Source organism: Megalopta genalis, chromosome 3 (assembly GCF_051020955.1).
Source record: "Megalopta genalis isolate 19385.01 chromosome 3, iyMegGena1_principal, whole genome shotgun sequence".
NCBI lineage: Eukaryota > Metazoa > Arthropoda > Insecta > Hymenoptera > Halictidae > Megalopta > Megalopta genalis.
The window spans coordinates 3,196,889-3,213,035 of NC_135015.1; the positions used below are offsets into that span (position 1 = coordinate 3,196,889).

General features: G+C 44.0%; 1 protein-coding gene across 7 annotated transcripts in view; it reads left to right on the forward strand.

Moving 5' to 3' along the window:
• The window catches only part of OtopLa (proton channel otopetrin-like a), an 85,391-nt gene that overhangs the window by 54,885 nt on the left and 14,359 nt on the right, over positions 1 to 16,147 (forward strand). The window contains exons 1-2 of one of the 7 annotated variants that reach the window (XM_076519562.1): positions 3,543 to 3,957; positions 5,963 to 6,271. The exons of the other annotated variants lie outside the window; for them this stretch is intronic. Coding sequence (XP_076375677.1) covers positions 6,063 to 6,271 — 209 coding nt within the window. The 5' untranslated portion in view covers positions 3,543 to 3,957; positions 5,963 to 6,062. Of the gene's footprint in view, positions 1 to 3,542; positions 3,958 to 5,962; positions 6,272 to 16,147 lie in introns of those variants that run through there. 7 annotated transcript variants of the gene reach the window in all.

The window sequence follows — 16,147 nt, forward strand, 5'->3', positions numbered from 1 at the left end:
TCTTGGTATATTTTGTCGAGGCAATGATTAACTTTTAAGTCGAATAAAAAGTTGTTTGTCATCATGAATAGTTGAGCCGTTTATTTTGAAAGTGACATAAGTCACTTTGTTTGCGTTTTAACACGTTTAAAAATATGGATGCTAACTTTTGAGAAGATTTACTTGTATTTGTTATCTCAGGATACTGATATTTTTCTCAGTGTAAATAATTTCGTATAAACATTAAAAAATCACCACTTTTCATTACGGTAAAGTGACTTATGCCACTTTCAAAATAAACGGCTCAGTTGTTTTTTATCATTTCTAGTTACTGAATAATTTCGTCGAAAATTGTTCTGTATACTTGCGACACTGTTAAGGGTACGCCACGGTTTGTAATTATAAAGCTCACGACTTCTTACCCCAATCTTCTCGTTCGCCAGAAGCGAAGCTAAACCTACGTCAACAAAGGGCTGACCCTAGTACAGAGCAGAGGCAGAGTGTGCTCGAAGAAAGTCAAGAAACATTGGCGTAGGAGATCGTAGTTAACTCGACTGTTTATCAACACGTTCAAGGAGACGTTTTTCTCTACTTTCTCCTTATCACAAAATAAAATCCGCATCGAAATAATGCCAATTTATTCGTTTCGCAGAAGTTCAGTGGCTACAGTTTCAATGATCTTAGTAACTTGTTAAAAATAATTCAATAATAGACCGCATATTTTATGCGCTTGTAGAAAAGAATTATTAAAAATTCAAAGGGAATTTTCTAGAATTATCTAAGAAAGAAACAAAAGTCTTCTCGACATTCCGCGCAGAAAATGTTTATCCCCATAAAAATCCGCAGTATACTTACCGAGAATGACTGATATATACATTAACTGCAGCTGCGAGCGAGAAGTCCAAAACTTTTCAATCAATTTGAAGGGCTCATTCGAATGGACCCTTCCGATTAATTTGAAGCATTGCCACCGGCTGGCGCACATTGGCGAAACCATGCGCGATATGGGACCAGTTAAAAGTGATTTCACGGTCCTAGGAGTGTGCCAAATCCGGCTCAGCGAATTCGACGAGTCCATTGACCAAGTAGGAGAGCGGGGTTCCTCGGGGAAATTGATTGCGTAACGCTGGCGGCGTGGAATTCGTGATAGCACACGCGTTCGTCGTGAAGAATCCACGGTGAGACGAAAGGCTAGAAGCTAGAGACGTAGCAGGACGTGTGGTTAGGCGAAAGGGTGCTTCACCGATTCCCGGTAACTGCACCCCAGCTCGGTGACAGACCCGGTACAAAGGCAGGTGAACGCATCGATGTCTTCAGCATCCGCCACGTCTGGATCGACGGGAATAGATACCGAACGATGTTTAAATAACCCGGCACACGGTGGTTTATAAATGGAAAGAGGACGTTACCTGAATATTTATTCACCGTTTATTATCGAGGTAGTCTGAATGAGCGGCGGAGGACGGCCAAGAACGAGTCTAGCGAGCAATTCATCGGCTTCCGCCGCCGTGGTTCCCTCTGATCAGAAAAATATAGGACAAAGACACTCCTGGGAGAGGAACGCGACGGAAACCGAAACGTTCGAGGAGTTGGAACGGACTCGAGGACTTGGCAAGCAGGCTACGCCGTTCAGCTAGACTACGGGGAAAGAAATTGTACACTTGAAACGCGGACTCCAGCCTGAACGTTACAGTGCCTACTTACTAGGAGGATTGAACACTGGTTGAATGGCCTCGAAACTTTTGCCAGAAACTTGTTACGAACTGTATGCTCTCTTTGGGATCCTTGCTCCTTCCTTGTGTTTTACCGTCTGACGCCGTCTATTCTGGTAGGCTGTAAAGATAGGCACTCTACAAATTATCGTGCAATATTAAAGAGGAGGTTCATCTTGAGAGAAAATCATTGATGAGATCTGATCTATTATATGTAGAGTACGATCTTTCATCTTCAGTTCGAGCCCTCAAAAATTTACGAAATTCCTATGTAACACATTTTGAAATTAATTTGAAGTGACCCTTCAAAATCTAATGGTTTTCGTTGGAATTATTCCTCGATTTTTCGACATGAATTCGTTTTTTCTCTTTCTAAACGAAGTTGAACCTTTTATGAAGCGTAGTTTTGCAGCTTTAATTCGAGACCTCGGAAATTCAGAAATTCTCGCGGGAACACATTTCATAATTCGTCTGAAATAACTCCGCAATTTGCAATCATTTTTGACGAAGTTATCGATCGGAATTTCTTCATTTTTCGATATGAATTGCAACTTTTTTCAATCGAAATTAACATTATCATAAAGTACGATTTATCCAGCTTCGAAATTTTAGCCCTCGAAATTTTAAAAGTTCCCTCAAGAACACATTTAACAATTCAATTGAAGCAACATCTCAGAACGTAACACTTTTTGTCTGAGATACTCATCGGAGATTCTTAATTTTTCGGCATAAATTCAAATTGTCTTTTGAACATACGTGTTTTGATAGTCGACACAATTGAACCATTATAATAAACCTTTATTTACTATTTTCTTAATACGTAATTTTAGTGCGTTGATACTAATACGATAGAATTTTTCTAATTCTTTAAACTTGTTAACTGACTTCCTTTCGATCTACAAAATTTCTTCATCGATACATAAAATCCGCAGACTACAGTGAATAAAGAACATTGTTTTCTCTAAAAGCATTATCGAACGACTCAACCTGTGAGAATTAATTGATGTCCACCCAATTAGATGCTATACGATCAATGCCTTCCAGCATGCTGAAGATCAACAACTACAGCCAGCTCACGCAGCTAAACTTGCGAGTCGAAACCACCTAAGAATCGAGAACGCGCATCGAAGAAGATTCGCGGGTTCGGAAGCGTGAAAACTCGGTAGCCGCAGATCCATCTCCTGAAATCAGCGGAAGACGTTGTAGAGTCAAGACTCGGATTAAATCGAGTCCTCTCGTAGATCGTGAGACCGTCGAACGACAATCGGGAGCGCGGGGTGCGACAAGAGGTGAGGCGGGGACATCGGAGGGTTGTCGAGCCTCCCCGCGGTTACGACGGAAATTAAAAGGTAGGGAAACGGGGACACGTAGGGTACGACTAGAAAAAATTCATGACGCGACGCGAGAGAGATTCCGATAGGACAAAGGGGGTCCCGGTCGAGGTAGACCAGCGGAGAGGAATCATAGTGGAGGATTCTCGTTGGACCTCGACGTTGTGCTAGAGACCACAGCCGGTGGATGCTGAAGAGGGGTCGCGGGAGAGCGAGAAAGAGGCGGAGGGAGAAAGAGGAAAAGAGAGAGGGGGCTAGGAAGAGGGTGGAAGAAGGACCGCGCGCGAAAGGGGTGAAAAAGACAGGCAACGACGCGCGACGCCGGGAGAAGGATTCAGAGGAGAGAGGCAAGACAGCCAGAAAGAGAGTGGGAGAGAGAGAGAGAGAGAGAGAGAGAGAAAGGGGGCCGGAAGTGGGAAAAGGACGGTCGGAGAGAGCACGACGATGAGACGATATAGAGTGAAAGCCCCGTGCGGCCGTAGTGCGCTTGTGCAAGAAGCTGCCGCTGCCCGGGAAGAGACCTCCCGGCCAGCCTCAGTCTCCGGGATGCTGGGGGCGGCGATCGTGATTCTACCCCCATTTCACCGTGCTCCGATAACATAGTCCATCTCGCTCGGCTGCTGTCGGTATATCCGTCGGTCGGCTCGTGTTCAGGTTCCTCGCGGATTAACCCTAGTCGCCTGTGCGCCTACGGCCTCCATAAGGTAGACACCCTTTCGGTGTCCTTTCTCCCTCTCTCTCTTCTTTCTCTGTCCCCAACGGTGGTTCTACCGTTCCGTCTGCCCCCCGTTCCCCTTCCCTGTCAGGCTCCTATTGCTCTCTCTCGCCGACCTTCCATCCTCTATCCCTTCTCCGTCTCTACGCTTCACACCCTTTTCCGCCGAACCCTGGGTGCAGTCACCGCGAGAACCTTCAGCCAACCACCTCTCCAGCAGGTGAGCTTCCTTGGTCGTGCACCGGTCTGTGGCTCTATCGTTCAGTCGGTCGGTTCGGTCGTCGCCTCGACGGTCGTCGGGCTGTGCATCGCACTCCGTTAGTGATCGTGGCAGTCGCCACCGCCGCCGCCGCCGCCGCCGCCGCCGTCACCGACGTCGACCGCGACGTCGGTCAACGGAGCGAGAGTGCTCTCGATCCTCCCAGGGCTCAGGTTCGGTCGTGTGCACGGGATTTTCCATTTGCTCGCTCGACCAAGTGCGCGGGATCACAGAGAGAGAGGAGCTTTGGGGCTGGCCCGGCCTCGGTCCTCCCGTCCTTCTTTCCTGATCGCGGCTCTCTTCTCTTGCTCTTGCTCTTGCTCTTGCGCTCGCTCTTCTCTTGGTCTTCTCTTGCTCCCTGCTCGACGACATGCCAGCCCTTCGTCTTGCCGCGATAGCGGGCCCGACGCTCGACTCCCGCGATGTTCAACGCTGAATCTTCCCTCTTCTGCTTCAGCTCAATGAGTCAATGATTCATCAGGTACTTTCCGTCTCGTGGCAGGTATCGTGTGTAAATAATCGTCAGTCGTATCACTCCCGCGGGAGACGTTCGTGATCGGAGTAGTAAGATCGAATTGCAGCCTCCCTCCTCTGATCCTGCTCATTGAATCACTCCTGTCTCGCGCCGGAATTTCTCTCTCTCTCTCTCTCTCTCTCTCTCTCTCGCTGTATATAGTGAAATGCTGGATGTTATTGCCTAGTGCGCGACTCTGTTCAAAGGCATTCCCGTCCGAAATAGTTCAATGATCCTCACGAGTTAGATTTCACCTCCCCCTTTCCAGCCCAGTTCGATAAACCAGTGGCGCGATGCTACTTTCCTGTTCTCGTGCTAGGTAACGATGCGCAGATTGTCGCAAAAATTCAGTTCAAGTAGCTCAACGGTCCTTGTCGCTAAACTGCAGCCTCCATCTTTTGATCCAGTTCTGCAAGCCATGGTGGCTCGATGCTAGTTTACTGTCCCGTTCTAAAGATTCGCAGATGCTCATGAATATTCCATTGAGATAGCCTGGTGATCTTTGTCACCGCAGCCTCCATCTTCTGGTCCAGTTCCCGAAGTCAAAGTGGCTCCATGCTACTTCACAGTCCCGTTCTAGATAAAGCTTCGTGGAGCATAAATATTCAATTGAGCCAGTTCGATGGTCTTTGTCCCTAAACTGCGACTTTCATTTAATGGTCCAGTTCCGTGAACTACTGTGGTTTTATGATACTTTAGCATCCCGATATATTTAGCTAAGTTTGCACAGAGATGGTTCTAAACATTCGATCAGAATAGTTCAACAATCTTTGTCATTGAACGTCAGCCTCTTTCTGGTGTATATCGTGGAGGTGGTCTGCTAAAAGTCCTCCGTTCTGAATTAGATACGGATTCTTACAGTTCGTACCCTATCAGGTTATCCCTGTGGATGATAGTTCACATTTTTAGCTGCGACATATCCCTATTGGAAGGTATCTCGTACAGTCGGAAGAGTCTAAGATCGTAGAAATCTTTCTATCTAGGGACTCACCGAGCAAGTCCCATTACCATCCCAATAATCTTCGACATCGTGAAAGCGTCGTCGCGCAGAAGGAGTTGCGCTCGGCGCGTACTCCTCTCCGTGGGAAAAATCCGAGGGGACTTTCGCGCAGGCGTGATCCGCGGAATCGAATAAACAGAGAGCAACAATTCGGGAGAGAGTTTTGACTCGCGCCTCCTGCCCTCCTTTTCGGAAATGGTGTCTCGGAGTCCGCTGGCCGAGCAAGATCATCCGCGCGTCGCTCTTCCATCGACTATCCTCTTACCTCTGATAATCTCGGTATCGGCAAGTAGCGGGTAACAGTGTAGCAGTGTAACGGGTGTAGCAGCAGGGAGGGAGGATCGAGCTCGGGTTCGCTGGGTAGTTTACGTGGGATCGTCTGGGTCCGCTCTAGGCGTTCGCCAAAATGGCGGCGATGGCGTAATCGAAGCTCGGTCGTCGTGCGTTCGCAGTTGTCGTGTCCATCTCGGGAGGACTCTCCTTCGTATCGAAGCGGACTCCGGGTGACGTTCGCCGATTCTATCTCGGGGCCAGGGCCGGTCGTAAGCGGCTATGGATCCAACGATGGTGGGTGGCGGTGATTGTAAAGTCGCCACCGTGGAGGTCGAGGCGGCCGCGGCGGACAACACGGCAACGCTCCCGGTGACCAGGCCGCTGAATCCGCAGAGCTCGTCACCGAACGCGCAGGACAACGCCGAGAAGAACAACGCCGCGAACAAAGAGATGGAGCTGAAGAACGTGCGGTCCACCCCAGCGAAAAAGTAAGATCCCGGCCGTAGTAGTCGATCCCGCACCAGGACCCCCATCATCCTCTTGATCCCACATCGGAATTCTGTCAGCATCTTAGCCGAAGTTGGGGTAACCAAATGCTAAGCAAGCAGCTGAAAGCTAACTGATTTAGTTCGCCGATTTTCGTTTGCTCTCGTCAGGCGTCCTCGAGGCCACTCGCGACACTCCGACACGCTATTAGGCAAACGTTACGCTTTCCTCGCGGCAATTATACCGGAGCCTGAACCGGAGTAGGTCAAGAACCCACTTGACCGGCAGCTACTGCTACGTAATGCGCGCGCTAACGAACGGCGGCTAGTATTAAAGCAAGCGTAGCGTCGGACTTTTCGCCTTTTGTCTACGCTGAAGCACAATCGCGCGGGCGCGCGCGCGCACGCGGCTCATTTCGCCTGTAATTAACGCGGATTGCCGCGATGTCGCGGGGTAATTAGGCCGTCGAATGAACCGATTCCCCACCTCTAGCCCTCTCTACTAGCTGCTACGTTGCATCGCTGGGAGAACCGTTCCAAAAGTATCCAGTTGTTCCGCGGAACGGCGACGGGAACGGATATCGATTCCGGAATTCCGATAGCGCCGCGGCGAATACTGGGCCGAGCGTCGCGCGGCGTCCCGACGTCTCTTGCGGCGGAAAAGCCAGCCGGATGCTAGCGTCCGACGCATCCACCCGATCCCCGAATCGCCGGACGGTTTAATGATTTTCAGTCCACAGCACGATTCGAACTCACTCTACCCACAAAATCGACTCTGTCGGTCGCCGCGAACGTTTTGTGCGAGTCTGAAGCTATTGTCTCAGCATTGACGGGATGAAATAAACGTCTCGGGGAACGGAATGGATGCGTGTCATTATCTTAGGACGTAAAAGGAGAGGAGAACGATTTGCAATAAGGCTAGAAGGAAAAACGCCGCAAGTCTCAATTTCAAAAAGATCCGGTTATGCATTAACTGAACTGTTACATATAGGATATGAAATAGATTTACGTATTTATCAGAATGAAATCACGAAAAGAGATTCGATAAGCTCACAAAAATTATGCTATTTGAAGCACTGCTAATACCAAGCATCAGTGATCAGAACTTTAAGCGACAATATCTCAACAGTGAAAACATGTGACATGCGGCTTTCTTCCTTGCAACTATAAAATTCTCGGACGGGGTTATGATGACGGGCAACGCTGCTTTGAAGAGCGTTGCGAGTTGATGCTAAAATCAAGATTCTTTCTTGCAACGGTAGAATAAAATGTACGTGGTTTCTTGGATATACACAGGTTTCAGGAGATGTTTTTAAAATCAATGTTTGTTTAAACGTATACAGATTGTTAGATGTATGAACGTTTTAAGATGGAAAGTCGAGTATCGATTTTTAAGAATAAATTCGTTACAGTTGAAATCAACGAGAACTTTTATTATTCTGCTAAGGGTTATTTACAAAATCGAATTCAGTCAATCCTTTTTTACTATTGAATATTACAATATATGTAATATCACTTTTACTTTACACTTTAATTTACACGGAAATTGTTTTCTCATCCCGATCCCTAAACAATACAAAACTTCTACAACAACTATAAAAAATCGTTTTTACAGACCGAGTGTCTCTACATAGTAGTTTATGCGGCGAACGAATGGACGAACGCATGGAATGATTGAATGATTGAATGATTCCTGATTTTTTCTGTTGCCTAAAAGTGTTCTTAGAAATACAAGTCCGTTGCAAGCAAGTCCGTGTTTGTGCAACAGCACAAACAACGTAACATGTACCCTCACTGTATCAATTCTTCTTTTGCAACTACACTTCCGAGAAAATTCGCCATTCACACCCCATCAGACAAACCCCTAAAGAATCCACTCACCCAAACAAACAACAATCCACATAAACCAGCCCGTACAATCCCATAAAACCAGGCTCTACAGCAAACATAGAATTTCCGCGTGAGGCTCCCGACTTCCTAGAGAACCACCATAGCTCGCAATAAGCGTCCCCGCAGGGTGTGCGCGGGCGTAGCACCGTGGATAAAAAAAAATAATAGAAACGGGGCTGGAGGGTGGCTCTTTTCTCGTAAAATCTCTATCCGACGGGCCATCCATAGAATATATCGTCTTCGCTAGACGGCCCTTTCCACTCGGCGGGCTTTTATGTCCGTTGCGGAGGGGCGGCGTAAGGGTGGTGCGCGGGGATGGCACGCCGAGGGGGATGGTTTCGTCTGCGTTTCTATTCGCGACGCACTTCGTTAGCTGTCGCGGTGGCTGTGAAGCGTCTTGCGTCTAGTGTGCATTATACGCAGCCCCGAGTTTATGCACTCGCGCACGTACGCATCACCCACCACCACCAGCAGCCGTAACCGTAACCGTAACCAGCACTGCCGGCAACCCCGGAGCCGAGAGAGCTGAAAGGAATAACTAACCGACCGAGGTTGCGGCCACGAACCTATGGGACTCGTTCCCGAGAAAGAGTCGAGGAAATGGAGCGCGAACGCGTTGTTTCGTGTCGAGAAGGGACACAGGTCTATCTTCGATATATCGAGCGGCCGCACCGAGCATTAACCCTGGCGACACACCACCTTTTTCCACGGGGGGGCTGATGAACAAGCGAGCTGAGCTGAGCCGAGCCGTGCCGAGCCGAGCGTGAAACGCGGCGGGGGGCACACCGTCTACCGATCTCTTGTCATTCGGCTCCCTCGTCTTGGCTTACGGCCGCAACTTTTTTTCGAGAAATTTCATCGAGGCCTTCTCGAGAAACTGGATTTAAAACTATACCGCTGAGATATGGCGTTTAGAATATCCGTTCGCTCGCGAGTTACTTCGTTCGGTATCGCTCTTCGGTGTCGGCCTTTGTGCATTCGTTGCGCGCGTGAAACAAAGAGCGCGTAAGTTATTATTACGGTAGACGATGTTTTAGACAATTAGAGAAATTTTCCTCGTGTCTGATTTTTTTGAAGTACCTTTTTTTTAAAGTGCAGTCTACAATAAGATTGTAATTTAACAAACATATTTTGTGAAATACAAAAGAGAGCATGCATTGTTGAAATTATCTTCATTATGGGTAATATGTAAACTGATTAAAGTAACTTTTCTTTTGTTCAGATTTTAGCGGAATGACTTGTAATATACTACATCATTGGTGACATAGTATAATAATAGTTCCAGCCTATATTAAAGATTGTATACTCTAGGAGTGTGTACATTCAGCAAAATACACTAAACGAAGCACACGAAAAATAATGTTTAGCACAAACAATGTTTTGATTTATGGAAACAATTTTCCTCTTGCTCTGATTTTTGCGAATTATCTTGCAAAAACGACGACAGTCTTTTCGTACAGAGAGTACACAGAAAGTTCTACACCAAAATATTTTTAGGATATTTTGTTATATATTTCGTTATGTTTAATATTTATATATATTATATATTTTGATTAAAACATGTTTTATTTTTTTCTTATTTACGTTTTATAGTCTCGTTAATTTGTATGGTCATGTGAGCGACTTGATACATTTATATTTACATTCTTTAAAAGATTCTATATCGTGTTACATGCAATCAATACGCATAATGTTTTCTAATTTTAAATATGGTATAAATTTTGATTTCTTTGAAAAATGAAATCGTGTTATTTACGTATATTTTCTTGCGAGATCATTACCTCATTCATATTTCTTTTAACCTCAAATTTACCCAATTTCGTTTGGATGGTAGCAGTCAGATAAGATACGTTTTAACCCTTAAATGCATGATTTTTTGTTTTGAATTTTAAAAGATCGTTTTTTATAGGAATGTAGTCATAGGTTACGTAAAAAATAAATAAAAAAATCTAGGCAATAATATTGAGTATTTATTTTGAGAAAAAGTTGTACGTAGACTTTTGGCAACGATATGCGTTTATTACTAAAATTATTGTAGACGTAAACAAACGGTCATGTATTTATATTATCTATTAGAATAGGAATTTTCACATTATTTATAAATGAAATGCAGCAAAGCAATTGCGATTTTTGTTGCGACACAAAGCAACCTTGCATTCGATGCACTCGGTCCGTGAAAATCCTTTGCAACCTGGAAGTTATCACCCACCACATTCAAATGTCAAAAAACATATAACTTACTCGCCAAAAGTAATGTCAAGTCTTTTATTTCACACATGGTCTATTGTCTATTGTTATCAACGTGTGTTCGTAAACGCGCGTACTCAGGTTTTTGAATAAAATTCAGTGGAACTGGACTGTAGACAATTGGCAACAATATGCATTTAAGGGTTAAGCTAAGATTTCGGTTACATACAAAACACATAGGAACAGTTTCCTTTAAAGCAAAAGTGTGTTAATTTTGTGTAACCAATGTTCTGCTCATTTTCCGTTATTTCGTAGGACAACATTTTCGTCGACAGAGAATTTTACTTTCGTAAATAATTGCGAAATCCCTGAAACAAAATATTTTCATAATTGCGTGGGAGAATCTGCAAGCGAAATAAAATAAATAAAAAATTATACAGAGATATAATGGAGCAAAGAAGCCGAGTGATCCCGTCTTCCCCAGTTAACAAGTTAAGGGGCTTCTTTATTTGGCGAGTTAAAGATATGAAACTGTTGAATGACCGTGTATACAGGGTGTCCCATTGATCACGGTGCGAGTGAAAGCCGCGGACGATTCTGGCAGAAATCTATTGAAAACGTTGATAGAAATGTGTTTTTCGTAGAGGCCCGGTTTTCCGGATAACCCAATTTGAATGTGTGTCGAGAAGTCGTGTCATTTAACTCGGTTGACGCGGCTGTTCATTAATTACCGTTTCTACTTTAATTTACAAGTGCGGTCGTTCTCGAGAACGAAGCTTTGCGATGAAATTTTGCGAACATCTACAGTTTTAAACCAGCTATTTTTCAACGTTCCATCGACCGTATGATCTTCCAGATGCGTCTTGTATTCGAATGAGTTTGTTTTTGCTCTCTTCTAGTTTAAGTACAGATTCACAAATTCTTTATTGTAATAAGAATTAAAATCAGATTTATAGACATTTTAGAAGCTCACCGTAACTACATGGAGATGGACATTATACAGGATGTCCCAGGTTTTAATGTTCAAACTTTATCAGTGTATTCTATGGCACAAAGTGGTTATATAGAGCTTTATTAAGAAGTTATAACAAAAATTCAGAATAGGTATAGTAATCAACTTGCTGTTACTGCGAGCATTGGCTTGAATAGATCAGCACATGCCGTGTGTTTATGCAAGCTGTGTTTATTACTACATTTCGAAATGTCTACCGTTGTTGACAATACATGATTGACATCGATCGAAGATCGAATTTATGACCGTGCGAATTTTGTTTCTATTCTCTTTTATTTCATTGAACGCATTATTAATCCTATTCTGAATAGGACTGTTGTTATAACTTCTCAGTAAAGCTCTATATGACCTATGTTTACATAACATTTTTTTCTTGCTATGTGCCATAGAAAGAAATAAAGAAATATTGACTTGAATAAGAGATATTGACAGATGAGGATTTAAATAGATCCAAGCACCTAGGGTAGATTCATCAGAAAAAGCAATTTTCTATTTTCTCTGGCCATTTAGTCCTGACAACAGAGAACTATAGACCGAAACAATAAATAGAACCGACTGAAGTGAAACGATCTCGACGCGGTTCTAATTTTCCTGCGGATCGATCTCTCGGTAGGGCGAGGAGAAATAGACCTCGTTACGGACGCGAGAAGATCGAACGCGGGATAATGGCGCGAACCAGTTTTCCCGGGGATTTGTAAATTATTAATATCGACCGAGTGCGCGAGACATTACAGTTGTACACGCCTGGTGTATGCGGACGGCCGAGCGATACCTTCTCGAATTACACAGTCGCAGTCGCAATTGCATTAACACGGGCTGAAAGCGAAGCGGGACAAGACAGTATCGCGGGCCTCGCGAGCCTGGCCGCACATACCTCGCCGCATATTCGCGAACACAAGCTCCTGCGAAAACAATCCGCGAACCCGCGCGAACCACGTTCGCGCCGAAAATAACGCGAAAACGTGCTCGGTGAAACGCTCCGTTCAGCTACCGAAATCGCCGGACTGAAACAACATTTCGCATAAATATTAACGCGTGCTTCGAGGAGACGCAAATACGCATGATCGCATATGCAAACCGAAAGTCTATCGATCCTTCGCATCTTTTGACGAATATTTAAAGATTATGGATAAGAGCTCGTTGTAAGGGAGGAGAATTCTGCGTTCGCCGTTAGGTGAAATTATTGCGGCGCTTATGTTATGGCGACAGAAAATATTCATACTTTCGAAAATGTCAATTTGTTTTTATTTAAAAATTGATGAAAATATAAAGATTCTTTCAGAATTTATTGAATGAAGTTTTTCATTTAAATATAATATTGTAATGAAAGTGGTATAATATCTAAATGGATTCAGTGCTTGTAAAGTGGTACGTGCCATTCACTCATTAGAAAATTGTTCGGTGTTTTGACAAATTCTGTTCAATGCTTCATGTACGAGTCGAATATGATAACTTTAAAAGAAAAAACAGTTAAGTGATTTCATATAAGGGCATTAGAAAGAGTTGAATTATTTTATTTATTTCCCGAAGTGATTAAATTTCAGTACCTCGTTACAAGAATGGTCAAATTGATTTATTTCCCTTGTCATTTAACTTGGTTCATTATTAGAAGCCTGACACAAGGGTGATCAAATTACAGGGACGCATGTATGATACCTAAAGTGATATATTTTTAGTGTCTAGATACGAGGGTGGTATTGTTTCATTACTGCTTAGAGTGATTCAGTTTTAGTGTCTAATTACACAGGTAGTAAAATTGTTTGAATTCTACCTCTTCTTGCTTAAGGAAACAATCTTTCTTACCCGAATGCAAGTACGATGAAATTGCAAGAATATATCCATTTATATCTTGTTCCAAAGATAATAAACTCACTCGGAGTATTCCACTTGTCACCTAAAGTGTCTCTAGTGTCTTATTATAAAGACAGTAAAATTGCTTGGACTATTTCACCTGTATATTACATAATGACCCATTTCTAGTGACTCTAAACAAAGATAAGAAAATTACAAACTTACGGTTCTTGACCCTTCGCGCTCGAAGCCATTTTAACTGTAAATCTAAATTAACTTTTCTGACTTATAGTATTTCCATTTTATACGACAAAGTCCATTTTATGCATATGAAATTGAGTCTTGTGACTCATACAACAGTTAGACTTTTAACAATTTTTTATATCTAAACTTTGATCATGTAAAACTTATCTTGAAACGTGGTGTAACAATTTTAGTGGTGCGTCGGATTCACCACTCGAGTGCAAAGGGTTAAGTTTCACCGAATTGTCTTTCACCACAGAAACAACCGAATAATTTTGCCCCAAAAAACCCTAACAACTAAAAATTCTTCGTTAAAATAAAAACCAAGGCACACAATGCAGCTACCAAACATTCCTGTAGCAGAGTTATTGACATTTGGGAGCCTGCTAAGCAGTAAATAAAGCGTGAAAACGAGTTTCCGCGCGGCAGGATCGCGAATCGCGTGTCGCATCGCGGTTAAAACCGCCGGAGGGGAAGAATGCGCGGTGATTGGACGGGCAGGGGTGAAATTCGACGAGAGAACACACGGATGAGGCGAGGGTGAGTCGAGAGGGCCAGGTACAGAGCGAAAGACCAGCGACGGAAAGTAGGTACTTCAAAAATATCGACCGGCAGAGCCGGAGAGAGGTTTCTGCCTCGGAGTCTGTGCCATCACCCGGCCCGGTGTGTTTCCACTTCTCGCCGCTTTACTTCTCCAGAAGTGCAGGAAAAAAAGGCCATATCGGCTCTCTCGCTGGCTGCTGCACCTTTTTTCTCTTCGTATCGTCGCCGTGGTAACATCCCCGAAACCTCTTTTTCCCCACCCACGATCCCAGACCCCGCGGAATTTCGTTTGGCGTTCCTTAACGTCGTTTCGCCCGGTGTCTCCGTAGGAAATTCCACTCCGGCGAAAGAAGTCTCGAACTTTTCCCGTTAATCCTGGAAAATCGCCCTGGACAGACGAAACTAGTAAAAGCAGATAACTGCGGATCTGGCTGTTAGCCTGCTGCTGGATGGATAAGCGATAAAGACGAGGGGTGAATCGGAATTCGAACGATTAATCAGAAGTTCTTAGTCTTTTGTACTAAGCAAAAAATGTGTATCCGTCAGTTTTTTCATCGAGGTTTATTTAGCTGCGTCGAATTTGCCAAAAATCAAATTATATACTATTTACATATAACATAAAACGAAACAACGAAAGAACAAGAAACGCGCCGCATCACCTATTTTTCCATTCATCTGCTTCTTAAAGCTAAAACAAACAAAAGAAAACATGGTCAACAAATATGTAAAACTGGGCAAAATCTGGATTTAGTGCTGTTGCTGTATCGTTTTGAAATGTACATTCTTTAGAGACATGTAATAGAAGAATAGTAAATATACACTAGAGAAAAGACGAATTTAGTATCGATTTATTTTTGTATTGATCGTGATGCTTCTATTTTGTATATTTCTATTATTCAATGTAAAAGATCAAACTGGCTGAGACGTATAATAGAAATGTATCTAAGGAACCCAAAAGGAAATACAAACATATTATACGTTCATGTGATGCTTTTACACCGTATGTTTTTCATGGGTTCGTTCTCTGTAATGAATCGATAATAATTGCACTGACAGTTGCATTTTAGTTGTAACATGTACAACGAATTTTCATATTGAATGAAGGGTAACAGGTAAAGTAAAGAATACTTTCAAGAACACGTTCTAGTGCATGCACATGTTGATATTAACTTTAACTAAAACGTAAAACTAGTAGGTTAACACGTTCCGTGCCACGTGTACCATCCATGGTACACGCTTGCATGTTTACTTAGTGAACTGAACAAATTGTTTACAAGAAATTTAGAACCGAAGAATCAATTTCCACCGCAAGAATGGGCGTTGATAAGTTTTTGTTATGTTGTTATGTGTACGAGAATTAATAATTGCACGTAATACATCAAGTTTTGGTAAAATATCAAAGTGTGAAGATTCGAGTAAAAAAAGCTCGGCACGGAACGTGTTAAAGATCACATTGTTCCGAATAATTGCTTCCTGTTCAAACTCGCGCATGTCTAACGCCCGCATTAATCGCGAGTAAACAAAAGAAGTACCCATATACATAGTTTCGCCCGGTAAAATGAACAGGCAACACAGCAACAACAATCGCACTCCATCCTCATTCACAATTTCCCGCCAGTCTCGTGAACTGCGATGCAAAGGATATTTATAAGAACGCACAGCAAAAATACATGATCCAGTGAATGAACAATAATAACACAGTCCCTGCCCACGTCCTCCACGAACGACGTAAAAAGAACAAAATCGCGCAAAGTCGCGCAGCTCGTCTGTAAACAATGGCCGATCGAGTCGACCGACACAGTGACCGCGAAATTGCTGGAAAGGACGCATGCAAAGCAGGAAGTCGAAATGCCAGCGGTGACTGGCAGCTAAATATTGTAAAATTGATTTCAGCGAGCCGCTGCACACGATCATGATCGCGATAATCGAAGGGCAGAAGGTAGCACTCGGGGAAAAAACTGCCCGACAAGAGTGTACCGGCTCGTGCGGAACACAATGAAGTCTGCGCGCCAGCCCCTGAAATGCCAGCAGCGTGACAAAGGATGGTTAAGCCCTTCTTGACGAAGATGCGCCGTGCGTGCGTCGCCCTTTCCCCCGGCAGGCGTCGCGACGCCGCCGAGTCGATTTCCGGACGGGAAAACAGATTTTTCGCTCGGCTTTCGTTTGTTCGCGAAACGGAGAACGCGTATCGGATCGACTTGGCGCGCGCGCGA